Below are 19,289 nucleotides of genomic sequence, written 5' to 3'. Positions count from 1 at the left end.
CCGGGTCTGTCTGTAAAAATGTGCTTCTCAAAGGAGGTGTAGGTGTAGGCTGCTTGTTGTAAAAGCAGAAACTAACAACACGGGTTATGTCTTTATAAATGTGTATGCGCCTAACACAGGGAGAGATAGGGGGGTTATATTTGGGTGTCTTAAACAGGAACTCTCACATGTAGCACCTGAGGAGATGCTGGTGGTCGGCGGGGACTGGAACTGTACAATGGATTTGACGAAAGACAGAAATGGGGATGAGCTTCATTCAGTGTCAGTGGGTGTGTTAAGGGACATCATTAATCAGTTTGACCTAGTGGATGTTTGGAAAACGAAACACCCCAACACGAGACAGTATACATGGGTGAAGGTGTTTGAGGCTAGGGTGAGTGCAGCCCGACTTGATCGTTTTTACACGTCCAGGAATCGGAGCAATAGGCTGTTGGGTGCTACCATTAACCCGGTGGGGTTTTCAGATCACCACATAACCATGGCTCAGCTGGCGATTTCACCAGGGCCCCGGTAGGCATCCTATTGGAAGTTTAATGTAAAGCTCTTACAAGATGCCACTTTTTGCTCAGGTTTCCAGACCTTTTGGGAAAGGTGGGGGAAGAAAAGTGAGGAGTATGACTCTCTGAGTCAATGGTGGGATGTGGGAAAAGTCCAAATTCGGCTTTTCTGTCAACAGTCATCCTCAGAGCCTAGGAGAGTATTGAGGGAACTAGAGCATTGTATTAGTGAGATGGAGGTAGAGATGGTGGGGCAAGGCAATGTAGGCCTCCAGGCTAATTTAGCTGAATTACATCAGGACCTGGGTAGTTTTTTCCAGGTTAAAGCAAAGGGAGCACTTGTAAGAGCTACGTTCTCTATGCTCAAGGAGGTGGATGCTCCCAGCTCCTCCTCCTTTGGTTTGAAAAGACAGAGCTGTGAAGCCAAGTGTATGCATTGTCTGTCTGGGCAGTTATATACACTAGCCATTGAGCCTTTTTTGGGACTGCTAATCAGGAGACTGCAGGGAGTGTGCTGGACAGGCATAGCAGTGTCAGCATATGCAGATGACGTTTCTGAGATGGTCAGGGATGGTCAGGATATGCAGGCACGAGAAACCAGTCTGAAGGTGTATGAGGGAACTTCATCAGCTAAGGTAAACTGGGGCAAGAGTAACGCTCTGTTATGTGGGGCATGGGGGGGATAGGGCCCCTCCTCTGCTTCCAGGGGGTTTGCAGTGGGCTTGTGAAGGGCTTAAAGTGTTGGGGGTGTACCTGGGTTCGGAGAGGTGGGTCAGGTAGAACTGGGAGGGGCTGTCACAGGCATTGGTGTCAAGACTGGCTAGGTGGAGTTGGCTCCTGTCCCAAGTGTCATATAGAGGGAGGGTGCTGATAATCAACAACCTGGTGGCATCTTCCCTGCGGCATAAACTAGCTGTCCTCAACCCCCCCCGCCGGTCTGCTCGCAGACCTGCAACGCAAGCTGGTGGACATTTTCTGGTCGGGCCATCACTGGCTGAGAGTGGCAGTGTTGTACATGACCATCCACAAAGGAGGACAAGGCCTGTTGAAACTGGAGAGCAGGATGGCTTCTTTCCGGCTAAAGGCAGTGCAGAGACTGCTGTACCATACTGATGTCGACTGGAGGGAACCTGCATTTGCACTGCTGAGGAGAGCTGGCGGATTAGGGTTGGACCGGCAGCTGTACCTCATGAAGCTGGAGAGGCTGAGTACAGCAGGTCTCTCAGATTTTTACTCTGCAGTGCTGAGGGCCTGGCAACTGCTAAGGCCCACATGAAAAGGGGGTGTGGAGCCTGTGCTGTGGGTGTGGGATGAGCCTTTTTTCCACAACCCAGTCATACCTTTGAGATCATTTCAGTCAGCCACCCTGCAGAGGCAACTGATGGCAGCGGGTTTAGAAAGGCTGAGTGACTTGCGACTGCTGGGAGAGGAGGGGTGGAAAATCCCAGAAGTCATGGCACAACAAACAGGAATAACATCTCTTTGGCTGCTGGAGAGATTCCTGGAGGAGGTCCAGCAGGCACTGTCTGAGCCGGTAAGGATGGTGTATAAGCGGCCAAAGGGGGAGGGGACACCAATGTTTCCGCCACTGCAGGTGACGGCAGAGACTGTAGACTGGCAAGGGGGTCTGGAGGACTTGTTAGATTTTAACACTCTGAGCCTGGGGGAGTTTGAAGGGGCTGGAGGTAAAGCTCTCTACAACCTCTGCGTTAAGGTAAGGAACATTAGGAGCCTAACAGGATGGAAGGCACATCAGTGGCAGGGGGTATGTGGAGCGGAAAGTATGATGGGTTTTAGATGGAGGGGGCTTTACAAACCCCCAGTACCAAAGAGGTCAGGGAACCTCAAATTGAGGGTTCTTCATGGAGCACTGGCCACTAACAGCTGGTTGATACGGGTTGAACCGGGAATCGGGCAGGGGTGTCCTTTCTGTGTTATGTAAGAAACTGTGATTCAAAGTTGGCTATTTGTTGGCTATTTGGCTATTTGTTGGCTATTTGGCTAACAAGGAGGAACAGGGTCAAAGGTGGGGGGATAACAGACCCTTTACTATTATTTAATGGGATGGTCTCTGTGCGCCTTAGGGTAGAATTTGAGTTCTATTGAATGATAATAAGTGTGGAGATATTTCAGGAGATGTGGTGTGTTGGGGGGCTGTCTGTATAGCTGGGGAAGATGTTTTGGATATAGGTTGTAGAAGTTTTAAGGTTTTTTGGTTATTGTGATGTGTGGTGTTGTTTTGTATCATGTGGTAGAGGGAAAGGTGAGTATGGTACATGTATGCAGTACAGGATATATTTTGGTATTTTATTTTTAAAGGGGGATGGTGAGTTTTTAATGAAATGAGAATGTTTCATTAAAGAAAGACAAAAAGTCTCTCTCTCTCGAGCCCTAGGACCATGCCTCAGGACTACCTGGTCGTGGTGCTGCTCCAGTTTCAACTGTTCTGCCTGCGGCTATGGAACTCTGTGCTGTTCACCGGATGTGCTACCTGTCCCAGACCTGCTGTTTTCAACTCTCTAGAAACATCAGGAGCAGTAGAGATACTCTGAATGATCAACTATGAAAAGCCAACTGACATTTACTCCTGAGGTGCTGACCTGTTGCACCCTCGACAACCACTGTGATTATTTTTATTTTACCCTGCTGGTCATCTATGAACATTTGAACATCTTGGCCATGTTCAGTTATAATCTCCACCCGGCATAGCCAGAAGAGGACTGGCCACTGCCTCATTGCCTGTGCCCGTAATGGGTCTGCGGTCAAGAGACCACCCCTCTTCACTGTCAAACGCTCCCTAAAACACTTCAGCCTGGCCCGGGTATCCTGGAATGATATTGACCTTATTCCGTCAGTAGAGGATGCCTGGTTATTTTTTTAAAGTGCTTTCTTCACCATCTTAAATAAGCATGCCCCATTACAAAAATGTAGAACCAGTAACAGCCCTTGATTCACTCCAGACCAGACTGCCATTGACCAGCACAAAAACATCATGTGGCGTACTGCATTAGGCTAGCTTATTCAAACAGAAATTAGGAAACACTGTCACCACCGATAAATCCGTGATAATTGAGAATTTCAATAAGCATTTTTCTACGGCTGGCCATGCTTCCCACCTGGCTACCCCTACCCCGTTCAACGGCCCTGTACCCCTCACTGCAACTTGCCCAAGCCTCCTCCATGTCTCCACCCAAATCCAGATAGCCAGTGTTCTGAAAGAGCTGCAAAATCTGGACCCCTACAAATCAGCAGGGCTAGACAATCTGGACCCTCTCTTCCTAAAATTATCCGCTGAAATTGTTGCAACCCCTATTACTAGTCTGCTCAACCTCTTTCATATCGTCTGAGATCCCCAAAGATTGGGCTGCCGCAGTCATCCCCCTCTTCAAGGGGGAGACACTCTAGACCCAAACTGCTACAGACCTATATCTATCATACCCTGCCTTTCTAAGGTATTCGAAAGCCAAGTTAACAAACAGATCACCCACCATTTCAAATCCCACCATACCTAGCTGGTCATGGGTGCACCTCAGCCACGCTCAAGGTCCTAAACGACATCATAACCACCATCGATAAGAGACAATACTGTGCGGCTGTATTCATCGACCTGAACAAGGCTTTCGATTCTGTCAATCAACACAATCTTATCGGCAGACTCAACAGCCATGGTTTCTCAAATGACTGCCTCGCTTGGTTCACTAACTACTTATCTGACAGAGTTCAGTGTGTCAAATCGGAGGGCCTGTTGTCCGGACCTCTGGCAGATGGGGGTGCCACAGGTTTCAGTACTCGGGCCGTCTCTTTTCTCTGTATACATCAATTATGTCGCTCTTGCTGCTGGCGATTCTCTGATCCACCTCTATGCAGACGACACCATTCTGTATACTTCTGGCCCTTCTTTGGACACTGTGTTAACTAACCTCCAGACGAGCTTCAATGCCATACAACTCTCCTTCCGTGGCCTCCAACTGCTCTTAAATGCTAACACTACAAATGATCGCTGCCCACACCTACCCACCCGTCCAGCATCACTACTCTGGACGTTTCTGACTTAGAATATGTGGCCAACTACAAATACCTAGGTGTCTGGTTAGACTGTAAACTCTCCTTCCAGACTAACAGTAAGCATCTCCAATCCAAAATTAAATCTAGAATCGGTTTCCTATTTCGTACAAAGCATCATTCACTCATGCTGCTAAACATACCCTTGTAAAACTGACTGTCCTACCGATCCTTGACTTTGGCGATGTAATTTACAAAATAGCCTCCAACACTCTACTCAGAAAATTGGATGAAGCACATCACAGTGCCATCCGTTTTGTCACCAAAGCCCCATACACTACCCGCCACTGCGACCTGTATGCTCTCGTTGGCTGGCCCTCGCTTCATATCCGTCGCCAAACCACTGGCTCCAGGTCATCTATAACTGGTTGCTAGGTAAAGCCCTGCCTTATCTCAGCTCACTGGTCACCATAGCAGCACCCACCCGCAGCACACACTCCAGCAGGTATATTTCACTGGTCACCCCCAAAGCCAATTCCTCCTTCGGCCGCCTTTCCTTCCAGTTCTCTGCTGCCTATGACCGGAACGAACTGCAAAAATCACTGAAGCTGGAGACTCATATCTCCCTCCCTCACTAGCTTTAAGCACCAGCTGTCAGAGCAGCTCACAGATCACTGCACCTGTACATAGCCAATCTGTAAATAGCCCATCCAACTACCTCATCACCATATTGTTATTTATTTTGCTCCTTTGCACCCCAGTATCGCTACTTGCACACTCATCTTCTGCACACCTATCACCCCAGTGTTTAATTTTCCATTCTGTAATAATTTCGCCACTATGGCCTATTCGCCACTATGGCTTATTTGTTGTTTGGGTCACACTGCTTTGCTTTATCTTGGCCAGGTCACAGTTGCAAATGAGAACTTGTTCTCAACTAGCCTACCTGGTTAAATAAAGGTTAAAAAAAGAAGCCTGGTTCCTCTCTAGGTTTCTTCCTAGGTTCTTGCCTTTTTAGGGAGTTTTTCCTAGCCACTAAAGTTAGGGAACGTTGTAAAATAATTAGTATTCAACTTTATATTTATAGTTTTTATAAATAGATAAGATTTAGCATTAGAAGAAAGGATAATTATTGAAATAATACATCTTCAAATAAATGGAACTGGAACACAAAAGTACTAAAAGCCCCAAATTAGGTAGGAATTAACATGGTAGAGATCAAAACACACCAAACAGAGGACATAGAAGGCACAGTATGTGGGTATGTGCGAGTGTATTGTGATTGAAAATGGGGTGTCTGTTTCTGTGTTTGGAAAAGTGTGGAGTTAAGTGAGTGAAAAATAAAAATGGTTGTAAATTCCAGAGCCCATGTGTATCTGCGAGCAGAAGTTGTGACAGAGAGATAATTAAATTTTGTGCAGATATGGGATATAGTTTATTTATTTATTGTCCTATCATGATGGAACAGTTCCCAACCCTATACCCTAGACACCCACCTGAGCGACCTACACACCAAGGAGAACTGCAAGTAGCCTATACTGGGCTCCTGAGTGGTGCAGCGGTCTAAGGCACTGCATCTCAGTGCTAGAGGAGTCACTATAGACCCTGGTTTGATTCCAGGCTGTATCACAACCGGCCATGATTGGGATTCCCATAGAGCAGTGCACAATTGGCCCAGCGTCACCTGGGTTTGGCCGGTGTAGGCCGTCATTTTAAATAAGAATTTGTTCTGAACTGACTTGCCTACTTAAATAAAGGTTAAATAAATAAAAACTAAAATATACAGCAAAGACAGAAAGATAAATGCGGTCAGAGACCCACTAATGCAGCACTGCCCCTCAAGATTCTGAGCCTGTCTGGTAGGGTTGGTCTAACAATAGCAAAGCCCTCGGGTGGGTGAGCAAAATAATACAAGGAATTTCTCAAAAGCTCCTAATGAAAACCTTGATGACCTTATACCTAGTCGGTGGGAATTCCCCCACCCAGGAAGTGACAGTGCTGGCAAACAGTAGCTGTAGTAAATAACCCATTGGAAGGTGGTCACACTCGGACAATCAGAGAGGGGGCAAATCATTATGGCCCTGGTGTCACAAAATAATCAAAAGGGCTGACTGCACAGAGATGCTTGGGAAAATGGTCACAATGGGGGACCAATGTGTCTGTGTGTTTCAGCGTAAGGGGGTGTATCTGAGCTCCATCAGCTAGGACTTGACATTGGTTAATCAAATCTCCCCATTCTTTCTCAATTTTGCATGGCTTCTCAAACAGCTACAGTCTTCTTTTGAATTGGGCTCGTGGATGGAACAACTGTTGAACATCTGAGCTTATGGTTGTTTGTGGGGGAATGGTGGGGAATGTGTGTGTGTGTATGTATCCCACATATGTTGCCGTGGGGTAATGAGGTTTGGGACAATACAGGATAAATCACAATAATTATTTGCCAAAATAATATTTGCTGGCCAAACACAATTTAAAAATAATTACTGACTGCTTAAAGGTAACAATCCTTTGTATGAACTGCCTACATTATTACACATATTATTAATTAATTGTGAATTTAAGAATTTAAGATATGCAATATTTGTTTTACCAAAAATGAGAGTGATGGAGTGCTGCATCAGATGACCTGGCCTCCAAAATCAAATGTTAAATTTTTTTATAATCTTTGTAAATTATATCAGAAATAGGACTGGTGGACTTATGTCACATATGCAGCAAACAAAACCAACTAATTGCAGCATAACTGCAAAAATGGAAGAGGCAAGTGGAAGGGGGAGAAAGCAAGGAACTTGTCTGTTGGCCCTGTGTTAAAGACCAAAATTGGTTAAAGAAGATTGTGATGAATAAAGACGTATACAAGTGTCATTTAAGTACCAAAAAATTGACAGCTGTGCCATACAGATTACAAACTAGTTGGGAATAATTTTTTACGATGAACCGATCCCATGGCACATGGTTTATGAACTGACGCACAAAACAACACCGGATTCAAAACAGAGTTTTTCATTTTAAATTATACACAATTCTTGCAACCAATAGAATGTTATATATATTGGGGATACTAACCTCCCAGCTCTGCAGATTTTGCTGCAAGGACACACTGTCCATATGTAGCTTGTTTTTGGTCGCAGGTTCAGGAACGGCTGAAGAATTGCAACATTTACATGGGGCTAACTCTGCAAATAGCACTTCTGGGTGATTTGAAAAGTCATAGTCAATCAATCAATTATAGGTCGACCGATTAATCGGAATGGACGATTAATTAGGGCCATTTCAAGTTTTCATAACAATCGGTAATCTGCATTTTTGGACACCGATTATGGCCGATTACATTGCACTCCACGAGGAGACTGCGTGGAAGGCTGACTACCTGTTACGGGAGTGCAGCAAGGAGCCAAGGTAAGTTGCTATCTAGAATTAAACTTATATTATAAAAAACAATCAATCTTAACATGATAATACTAGTTTATCTAGCTTGTCCTGCGTTGCATATAATCAATACAGTGCCTGTTAATTTATCATCAAATCACAGCCTACTTTGCCAAACAGGTGATGATTTAACAAGTGCATTCGCGAAAAAAGCACTGTCGTTGTACCAATGTGTACCTAACCATAAACATCAATGCCTTTCTTAAAATCAAGACAGAAGTATATATTTTTAAACCTGCATATTTAGTTAATATTGCCTGCTAACATGAATTTATTTTAACTTGGGAAATTGTATCACTTCTCTTGCGTTCTGTGCAAGCAGACTCAGGGAATATGCAGCAGTTTGGGCATCCTGGCTTGTTGCGAACTGTGTGAAGACCATTTCTTCCTAACAAAGACCGTAATTAATTAGCCAGTATTGTACATAATTATGACATAACATTGAAGGTTGTGCAATGTAACAGCAATATTTACACTTAGGGATGCCATCCGCTTGATAAAATACGGAACGGTTCCGTATTTCACTGAAAGAATAAACATTTTGTGTTCGAAATGATAGTTTCTGGATTTGACCATATTAATGACCTAAGGCTCGTATTTCTGTGTGTTATTATATTATAATTAAGTCTATGATTTGATATTTGATAGAGCAGTCTGACTGAGCGGTGGTAGGCAGCAGCAGGCTCGTCAACATTCATTCAAACAGCACTTTCCTGCATTTGCCAGCAGCTCTTCGCTGTGCTTCAAGCATTGCGCTGTTAATGACTTCAAGCCTATCAACTCCCGTGATTAGGCTGGCAATACTATAGTGCCTATAATAACATCCAATAGTCAAAGCTATATGAAGTACAAATGGTATAGAGAGAAATAGTCCTATAATTCCTATAATAACTACAACCTAAAACTTCTTACCTGGGAATATTGAAGACTCATGTAATAAGGAACCACCAGCTTTCATATGTTCTCATGTTCTGAGCAAGGAACTTAAACATAAGCTTTTTTACATGGCAAATATTGCACTTTTACTTTTCTCCAAAACTTTGTTTTTGCATTATTTAAACCAAATTGAACATGTTTCATTATTTATTTGAGACTAAATTGATTTTATTGATGTATTATATTAAGTTAAAATAAAAGTGTTCATTCACTATTGTTGTAATTGTCATTTTTACATTTATTTTTTATTTTTTAAATTGGCTGATTAATTAGTATCGCCTTTTTTGTTCCTCCAATAATCGGAATCGGCGTTGAAAAATCATAATATAATAATACTCTTAGCAAAAATGTTTCTTTAATTTACAATCTTTTGATACTATAACAATAGAAAGGTTCAGAATTTTGTGAAACATCACAGCACATATTAAAAATACATGGCAAATAGAAATCAAAACTGTATGGTGTTCAGAGATAGATGGGAAGGGTTTCGTGGAGCAGAATGGTGGGACTAAAAATAACAAGATCACAAATAAAGTACACTGTGTTCGTAGAATGCAAATACAGTGAATTCGGAAAGTATTCAGACCCCTTCACTTTTTCCACATTTTGTTTAATCTACACACAACACCCCATAATAACAAGGCAAAACAGGTTTTTAAAAACTTAAATATCACATTTAAATAAGTACTCAGACCATTTACTCAGTACTCTGTTGAAGCACCTTTGGTAGCGATTACATCCTCGAGTCTACTTAGCTATGATGCTGCAATCTTGGCACACCTGTATTTCAGGATTTTCTCCCATTCTTCCCTGCAGATCTTCTCAAGCTCTGTCAGGTTGGATGGGAAGCGTCACTGCACAGCTATTTTCAGGTCTCTCCAGACATGTTAGTTCGGGTTCATGTCCGGGCTCTGGCTGGGCCACTCAAGAACATTCAGAGACTTGTCCTGAAGCCACTCCTGCGTTGTCTTGGCTGTGTACTTAGGGTCGTTGTCCTGTAGGAAGGTGAACCTTAGCCCCAGTCTGAGGTCCTGAGCGCTCTGGAGCAGGTTTACATCAAGCATCTCTCTGTACTTGGGCTCCCGAGTGGTGCAGTGGTCGAAGACATTTATCAGACACACTACAGTACCATTGCTGTTGCTCTACCCAACTCTGTCTCTGTCTCTCCCTTGCTCTCTCACTTTCTCCCATGCTCTCTCTCTCTCTCTCATTATCTCTCTCTCCCAGAATGTCCTCATTTTTAAGACTTTAGAATTCTCTCTCTCTCTCTGTCTCTTTCTCTCTCTCCCAGAATGTCCTCATTTTTAAGACTTTAGAATTCTCTCTCTCTCTGTCTCTTTCTCTCTCTCCCAGAATATCCTCATTTTTAAGACCTGGATCGAATCCAGGCTGCATCACATCCGGCCGTGATTGAGAGTCCCATAAAGCGGTGCACAATTGGCCCAGCGTCGTCTGGGTTTGGCCGGAGTAGGCCATCATTGTAAATAATAATTTGATCTTAACTGACTTGCCTAGTTAAATAAAAGTTAAATAAAATAAAAAACTTTGCTCTGTTCATCTTTCCCTCAATCCTGACTAGTCTCCCAGTCCCTGCAGCTGAAAAATATCCTCACAGCATGATACTTCCTCCACCATGCCTCAGCGTAGGGATGGTGCCAGGTTTCCTCCACATGTGATGCTTGGCATTCAGGTCAACGCAGAGTGTCTGGATACAGCCAATAGCCGTGGTGTACTGGCCATATACCACAAACCCCTGAGGTGCCTTATTGTTATTATGAACTGGTTACCAATATAATTAGAATCAAATCAAACTTTAATAGTCACATGCGCCGAATACAACAAGTGTAGACCATACCGTGAAATGCTTACTTACAAGCCCTTAAAACCAACATTGCAGTTAATTTTATTCACCAAATAAACTAAAGTAAAAAATAATAAAAAGTAACAACATAACAATAACGAGGCCATATACAGGGGGTACTGATCCCGAGTCAGTGTGCGGGGATACAGGTACATGTACATGTAGGTATGGGTGAAGTGACTATGCATAGATAATAAACAGCGAGTAGCAGCAGTGTACAAAACAAATGGAGATGGGGGGGGGGTCAATGTAATAGTCAGTTGGCCATTTGATGAATTGTTCAGCAGTCTTATGGCTTGGGGGTAGAAGCTGTTAAGGAGCCTTTTGGTACTAGACTTGGCGCTTCGGTACCTCTTACCGTGCAGTAGCAGAAAAAACAGTCTATGACTTGTGTGACTGGAGTCTCTGACCATTTTATGTGATTTCCTCTGCCACCACCTTTTATATAGGTCCTGGATTGCAGGAAGCTTGGCCCCAGTGATGTACTGCGCCGTACGCATTACCATCTGTAGCATCTTACGGTAAGATGCTGTAAAACGTCAGCCATCCTCTTCAGCGCCATTTTAAAAATAAATGTTTTGTCATACCCGTGATATACCACGGCTGTCAGCCAATCAGCATTTAAGCCTCGGAGCACCCAGTTCATAATTACAAATGAATTGTAGACTGCAAATTGATTGCAAAAATCCCAAACAGATAATGTTTGACTAAAACATAATCATTACAAACCTCTCTATTATGTGTGGGAATACTTTGGAAAATATTTTTTTTTCAATGAAAATCACTTGGAGCTCATCTCCTGGTGTTTTATGTCCAACAATATATATATATATATATATATTTTAAATCTGACATATATATATTTAAATCTGACAACTTGGGGGGCAATGTGCATGTGCATAAGTATGTAGATGTGTAGATGTGACACAAATACAGAACCCTACAGTCTACAGCCTGCCTCTCTTACCCCATACTGTCTGCAGCCTGTCAACAGAGCAACGATAGGTGTTTACAAATATTTACCTTGATGAGCTCACAGAGCTTATCATTGGTGTCACTTCTCGGGGAAACTTGTGACACTCGCTGAATGCTCAAAGGGGATGTGGCAATGGGAGACAGCTGGAAATATCACAGCCTCTCAACATGCCCCTGTGTGAGTGTGTGTGTGTGAGTGTGTGTGTGTGAGTGAAAGGTAAAGGGGGATACCTAGTCAGTTGTAACTCTGAATGCCTTCAACTGAAATGTGTCTTCCGCATTTAACCAGACCCCTCTGAATCAGAGAGGTGTGGGGGGCTGCCTTAATCGATATCCACGTCTTCGGCACCAAGGAAACAGTGGGTTAACTGCCTTGAGTGTGTTTGTGTGTGTGGTGGAAGCTGTGGTGCTTGTGTGTATACATATGTGTGCGTGTGTGCGTGACCTACTGCATGTGCACAAGTGCATTAGTGTACGTGTGTAGGTGTTTGTGCATCCACCTGTGAGTTTCTACAGTGTTAGTTCACAGCAGTATCAGGGGTTTCACCTCTGGTAACATCCTGCCAGCAAAGACGCCATTTTAGGCTAAAGGTGACATGAGTGATGCCAGTCATATAAGGTTCAAGCTGGTTCAAGCTGATGCTTCCATTACCTGACTTTCAGTCTGTATTACTGCTTGTACTGGTAGGTAGTATGGAGTGTACTTGTAGCACTAATGGCTAGATTGTATGTTAACCAATAGGTGTGTGTGCATGCATACGCATACATGTGTTTACGCCTGTGTGTATTTTACCTGTTGCAGTCGACATGCAGCAATAGGTGTGTAGCGCTGATGGAAAGGGATATCTTGTGCCACTGGCCATCGGCTAGTCGGTAGGGGAAGGACTCTGAGCGAGGCTTGCCTTTGTAGCGGTAGTGGTAGCGGATCTCCTCCCTCAGCCCACTGCTCTCCAGCTCAAAGTAACTGCAACGGAGGAGAGGGCGAAGGTTACAGGCAGAGTTCAGAGATCACTGAAGCGCTTACAGCCCCTGAGAAATATGGAGAAGGATTTAGCTTGGGGTCATGAGGTTATGCAATGAGGGAATGTGGTGTGTTAATATTCAACATGCATACCCTACCCGTCAAAAGTTTTAAAACACCTTCTCATTAAAGGGTTTTTCTTTATTGTGTACGTTGACTATGAAATAACTATGAAATAACACATATGGAATCATGTAGTAACCAAAAAAGCGTTAAACAAATCGAAATATATTTTATATATGAGATTCTTAAAATAGCCACCCTTTGCCTTGATGACAGCTTTGCACACTCTTGGCATTCTCTCAACCAGCTTCATGAGGTAGTCACCTGGAATGCATTCAAGTACCTTCTTAAAAGTTCATTTATGGATTTTCTTTCCTTCTTAATGTGTTTCAGCCAATTAGTTTGGTTGTGACGAGGTAGGGGGGGGGTATACAGAAGGTAACCCTATTTGGTATAAGACCAAGTCCATATTATGGCAAGAACAGCTCAAATAAGCAAAGATAAATGACAGTCCATCATTACTTCAAGACATGAAGGTCAGTCAATATGGAACATTTCAAGAACTTTGGAAGTTTCTGCAAGTGCAGTCGCAAAAACCATCAAGCGCTATTATGAAACTGGCTCTCATGAGGACCGCCACAGGAAAGGAAGACCCAGCCTCAGAAATTGCAGTCCAAATAAATGCTTCACAGAGTTCAAGTAACACATCTCAACATCAACTGTTCAGAGGAGAATGTGTGAATCAGCCCATCATGGTTGAATATCTGCAAAGAACCCACCAATAGAAGGACACCAATAATAAGAAGAGACTTGCTTGGGCCAAGAAACACAAGCAATGGACATTAGACTGGTGGAAATCTGTCCTTTGGTCTGGAATCCAAATGGGAGATTATTGGTTCCAACCGCCGTGTCTTTGCGAGACGCGGTGTGGGTGAACAGATGATCTCTGCATGTGTATTTCCCACCGTAAAGCATGGAGGAGGTGGTGTTGTGGTTAGGGTGTGCTTTTCTGGTGACACCGTCTAATTTATTTAGAATTCAAGGCACACTTAACCAGCATGGCCACCAAAGCATTCTGCAGCGATATGCGATCCCATCTGGTTTGAGCTAAGTGGGACTTTCATTTGTTTTTAAACAGGACAATGACCCAACACACCTCGAGGCTGTGTAAATGCTATTTTACCAAGAAGGAGAGTGATGGAGTGCTGCATCAGATGACCTGGCCTCCACAATCCCCGACCTCAACCCAATTGAAATGGTTTGGGATGAGTCGGACCGCAGAGTGAAGGAAATGCAGCCAACAAGTGCTCAGCATATGTGGGAACTCCTTCAAGACTGTTGGAAAAGCATTCCAGGTGAAGCTAGTTGAGAGAATGCCAAGAGTGTGCAAAGCTGTCATCAAGGCAAAGGGTAGCTATTTGAAGAATCTCAAATATAAAATATATTTTGAATTGTTTAACACTTTTTGGGTTACTACATGATTCCATATGTTATTTCATAGTTTTGATGTCTTCACTATTATTCTACATTGTATAATATAGTCAAAATAAAGAAAATACTTGAATGAGTAGATGTTCTAGATGTTCTTTTGACCTGTAGTCTACATTCAACTGTATGCAATATTTTTGTGAAGGCAATAGGGTAATGGGCAACTTAGAGCTGTTTGTTATCATATTGACTGATTTAAAACAAGTGAAAAAAGTCTTTAATACAAACATCAAGAGGAAATCAAGCCAGATAATAACGTGTATGGCAAAATAATAATCTAAAAAGACATTCAAGGTTCGGCTGACAGGAGAAGAGGAAAGTAGAGAAACAAACAGGAGAGAAGAGGACCAAAGAGAACAGAACCAAAGAAAACAAATGGTCTGAAGAGAACTGACAAGAAGAGTCTGCTGTCTGTCTGAAGAACAAGAACATTTGAAGAAAAACATTTAAAAGGACAGCAGGAGTGGTGCAAAGGCAAAGCAGAAGAGAGAGTCAGCACCCAGAGGAGAATGAGAGGAGGAGTGTGGGAGTGTGTCTAAAGCCGTCTGTCTCTAAACCTGTCCAGCATTGCACACACAGGGAGGAGCGGCACCATAAACCTTCAATGGGGTGTAATGACCCAGGCCCAAACATCTCCTTACCCCCTGCACTCAGGCTCTGATCAGCCGCGCTAAATTAAGAGCCAGGAGGCCACAGCCAGCACCCAGGGAACCGTAGCCAGCCAGCCGTGACATTTCTGTTTCCTCAAAAACTTCTCCACACTGGCCCCTTGAAACAACCACCATTTTCCCGTTTCTAATCTCCAGAGTCCACCACACACGCAAATGCACCAATGTACACACACACGCACACATACACACACAGGGTTCCAACTCGCACACACACATCAGCCCAGCCAGGCCCCATCCATATTTATGCCCAGTGAGGATACAACCAACTCGCTATGTAGAATGCCAAGTGAGGCTCCATTCTGGGAAGCTGGATTTATCCCTCTCCCAATTCTCAGTTTGCCAAAAAACTGAGAGCAGCTCGTGATAGCTATCCCAAACAGTACTGGCATGCGACACACAGAATAATAATGTATATGGCCGTGGATTCAATGGGCCGTTGATCAAACGAAGGGAGATTAACTCAAATATGACGTGAATTAATTAAGTTGTAAACCCTCAGAGCGTGTGTCTGCATCCTAAATGGAACCCTATTCCCTATATAACACACTACTTTTGACCAGGGCCCACAGGAAGTGCACTAAATAGGAAAGAGCCATTTGGGACTTAAGCCGTGTGACTGAACACTTCCGAAGTCATGTGATGATCCTGTTCCCACTTTAATGTTCAGGAGCTGTTCCAGAGAAACCTCAACGTTTAAGAGCCACCATTAAATCAACACATGTACTCTGTACCCAGGCAACTGCCACCTCTAAGAGATCACCAACCTCATTGCTGGACAATACAACAACCATTCACATGCATCCAAATCTGCCTGCATTTTCATTCGTGGCAGGCATCTATTCATGAAGGGATTAATCAGGACCAGAACCTGCCTAATCCAGGTTCATTCATTCACAAGGCCAGCGGGCAACATTTGGCATGTGATGTCTTAATTATGCCTAGTAAAAGGGGTGGCAGGTGGTCTAGAGGTTAGAGCATTGTGCCAGTAACCGAAAGGTTGCTGGATTGAATCCCCAAACTGACAAGGTAAAAATCTGTCATCCTGCCCCTGAGCGAGACAGTTAACCCACTGTTCTCGGGACGCCGAAGACGTGGATGCTGATTATGGCAGCCCTCCGCACCTCTCTTATTCAGAGGGGTTGGGTTAAATGTGGAAGACACATTTCAGTTGAATGCATTCAGTTGTACCACTGACTAGGTATCCTTCATTCCCTAAACTGGTTTTCTGTCTGACAAGACGTCATACAACCAGATTACAACCAACTGGTCCATTACATTACAACCAGGTATAGATGCATTTTTTGCTATTAAGACATCTTGGGAAAGATATCATCTTTTGGTTATCTGGTTGCAACACAGACATTAGCAAAACTTCCGCAGCTTTGCACACTCTTGGCATTCTCTCAACCAGCATCATGAGGTAGTTACCAGAAATGCATTTCAATTAACAGGTGTGCATGTTAAAAGTTCATTTGTGGAATTTCTTTCCTTCTTAATGCATTTGACCCTTTCAGTTGTGTTGTGACAAGGTAGGGGTGGCATACAAAAGATAGCCCAATTTGGTAAAACAAAGGTCAGTCAATCCAGAAAATGTCAAGAACTTTTAAAGTTTCTTCAAGTGCAGTGGCAAAAACCATCAAGTGCTATGACGAAACTGTATCTCATGTGGACCGATACAGGAAAGGAAGACCCAGAGTTACCTCTGCTGCAGAGGATAAGTTAGTTAGAGTTAACTGCACCTCCGTTTGCAGCCCAAATAAATGCTTCACAGAGTTCATGTAACAGACACATCTCAACATTAACTGTTCAGAGGAGACTGCGTGAATCAGGCCTTCATGGTCAAATTTCTGCAAAGAACCCACCACTAAAGGACACCAATAAGAAGAAGAGACTTGCTTGGACCAAGAAACACAAGCAATGGATATTAGACCAGTGGAAATCTGTCCTTTGGTCTGATGAGTCCGAATTTGAGATTTTTGGTTCCAACTGCCATGTCATTGTGAGAAGCAGAGTAGGTGAACGGATGATCTCTGTATGTGGTAATCCCACTGTGAAGCATGGAGGAGGAGGTGTGATGGTGCTTTGCTGGTGACACTGTCAGTGATTTATTTAGAATTCAAGGCACTCTTAATAACCAGCATTCTGCAGCGATACGCCAATCCATCTGGTTTGCGCTTAGTGGGACTATCATTTGTTTTTCAATAAGACAATCACCCAACACACCTCCAGGCTATGTAGGGGCTATTTGACCAAGAAGGAGAGTGATGGAGTGCTGCATCAGATGATCTGGCCTCCGCAATCACTCGACCTCAACCCAATTGAGATGGTTTGGGATGAGTTGGACCGCAGAGTGAAGGAAAAACAGCCAACAAGTGCTCAGCATATATGAGAACACCTTCAAGACTGTTGGTAAAGCATTCCAGGTGAAGCTGGTTGAGAGAATGCCAAGAGTGTTCAAAGCTGTCATCAAGGCAAAGGGTGGCTACTTTAAAGAATCTAAAATACAGTCCCAAAAATATGGAAAAACCCTTGAATGAATGCGTGTCCAAACTTTTTTGAACCTGAAAACACTTTCTAAACGTTTATATTTTATATTTTTTGCATTAACAGATTGTCGCATGGAATGTACGTCACGATTATCAGCCAAAGAGCCGATTCCAACTGACTTTCTTCAACTAATCCTACTTTTTAGATGCGTTTAGTTTGAACGATAGCGGCAGAAAATAAATTATGTTTATTCAACTGCCCAACGACCAGATTGACCGGAATGGTTGGTAGTGGAAAGACATAGGAAGAAGAGAGATCATGATACAGAAAGCAGTAGAGGATCTAGTAAAGAAAGCATAAAGAGGGCCAAGGTAGGAAGCAAGAGTAATGATGTGTTGGAGTGGAAAGTGGTGATAGTGTTTGATGAGACCACAGGGCCTCACTTACATCCTATCCGACTAAATAATGCTGTAAAGAAAGAGGTAGGTGAAGTGAAATGAGCTCGGTTCATTGGAAATGGTATATTGTTAATATTGTGTGGTAGCCAGGCTCAGCAAGAGCAGATTCTGAAAATGGAAAAGCTTAAAGGGAAGAAGATTAAAAGCCATGTCCCTGCTGCTTATGGTAGATTGAGGGGAGTCATCACTGGGGTCCCAATATCTATCTCCAAGGATGATATCAAAGAAAATGTGGCAGAATGATTGAGGCCAAAAGGTTGATCAGTAGGAAAGAGGGTCAAAGAAGTGAAAGCTTATCAGTGATGCTGAGGTTTGAGAAAGTCTTGCCGGGAAAAGCACAGATAGGATTCCTTAGTTTCAATGTTAGAGAATTAGTCCCATATGCACTGCAGTGTTTTAAATGCCAAATAATGGACGTAGCTGCTCAGTGTAAAGGAAAGAAAATATGTGCCAAGTGTGGAGGTGCACATGATTACGGTGAATGTGGAAGAAATGTGAAGGTTAAGTGCTGTAATTATGGGGGGGACAAAGTGCAGCATTTGGTGGATGCAAGGTATAGAGAGAGGCTAGAGAGGCTGAGCGATATAGGATCAGTCATGGTGTATTATAATGCAGAGGCCGTAAAACATATTGGTAGAACTATTATCACACCGTTATCATCAGCATCGCTAACTGGCTACAGTGATAGACAATGTGCGCAACCCACAGAAAGGGGCATCCCATGTCGTTGCTTCTTTAGAAAGTTGCAGGAAATAATAATCACCAATGCATTATTTTCATATCTTGTGAGAAACGTGAACAAATCAATACATTTTATTTTAAGTTCAAAATATTGAATCAATCTTATAAAATCTTATTTTTGAATATTGCTGAAATCTGTTTCAATGTCTGGATCCAGTCATTCCGTCCTCATTCTTCATGTAGGGCCGTACGATACCATTACGATACCAGTTATGTTAGGTAGTCTGTCCAAGAGAGAGTATAAAATATGTCACAATGACATTATTTTAAAAGATTGTACCCGTTGGGAGATACATTGCACACAATTAGTATATTTATTTAAACACAATAGCCAACATACAGTGTAGGACGTTTCTCGTGAATAAGCTTTTTCAACAGTATATAACTATAGCCTTTACTGTGAGGTGCTAATTTGTATTTAATTTCACTACATGTTAATCTTAAAAGCCCATACATTATATACCATTAAAGGTATGCTCCTTAGAGGAGATAAACTTCAAAACCCATCATCACCATCAAATGAATGACCCCTGTTACTCTTCAACTGTTTCCATAGCAACCATTGCTCCCTCCTGTGCGAGAAATCGTGTTACCCTTAAACAATTAAGTCAGAGCAAATGAACTAGCATTACTGGGGAGTGTTATTATTCTGCATTTACAGACATCAAAGACAGGGTTTCTGATTCAATCAGCGGGATTGTCTGAATATGGGCCAGTAAT

At 43.1% G+C, this 19,289-nt stretch overlaps 1 protein-coding gene across 1 annotated transcript in view; it reads right to left on the bottom strand.

Annotated features, from left to right (window-relative positions):
- LOC112248956 (protein kinase C-binding protein NELL1) overlaps positions 1 to 19,289 on the bottom strand; it is a 412,284-nt gene that overhangs the window by 360,338 nt on the left and 32,657 nt on the right. The window contains exon 4 of the mRNA XM_024418430.2: positions 12,494 to 12,664. Coding sequence (XP_024274198.1) covers positions 12,494 to 12,664 — 171 coding nt within the window. The remainder of the gene's footprint in view (positions 1 to 12,493; positions 12,665 to 19,289) is intronic.

This window comes from Oncorhynchus tshawytscha, linkage group LG04 (assembly GCF_018296145.1).
Source record: "Oncorhynchus tshawytscha isolate Ot180627B linkage group LG04, Otsh_v2.0, whole genome shotgun sequence".
NCBI classification, from domain to species: domain Eukaryota; kingdom Metazoa; phylum Chordata; class Actinopteri; order Salmoniformes; family Salmonidae; genus Oncorhynchus; species Oncorhynchus tshawytscha.
This window is presented reverse-complemented; position numbering and strand designations above follow the sequence as displayed.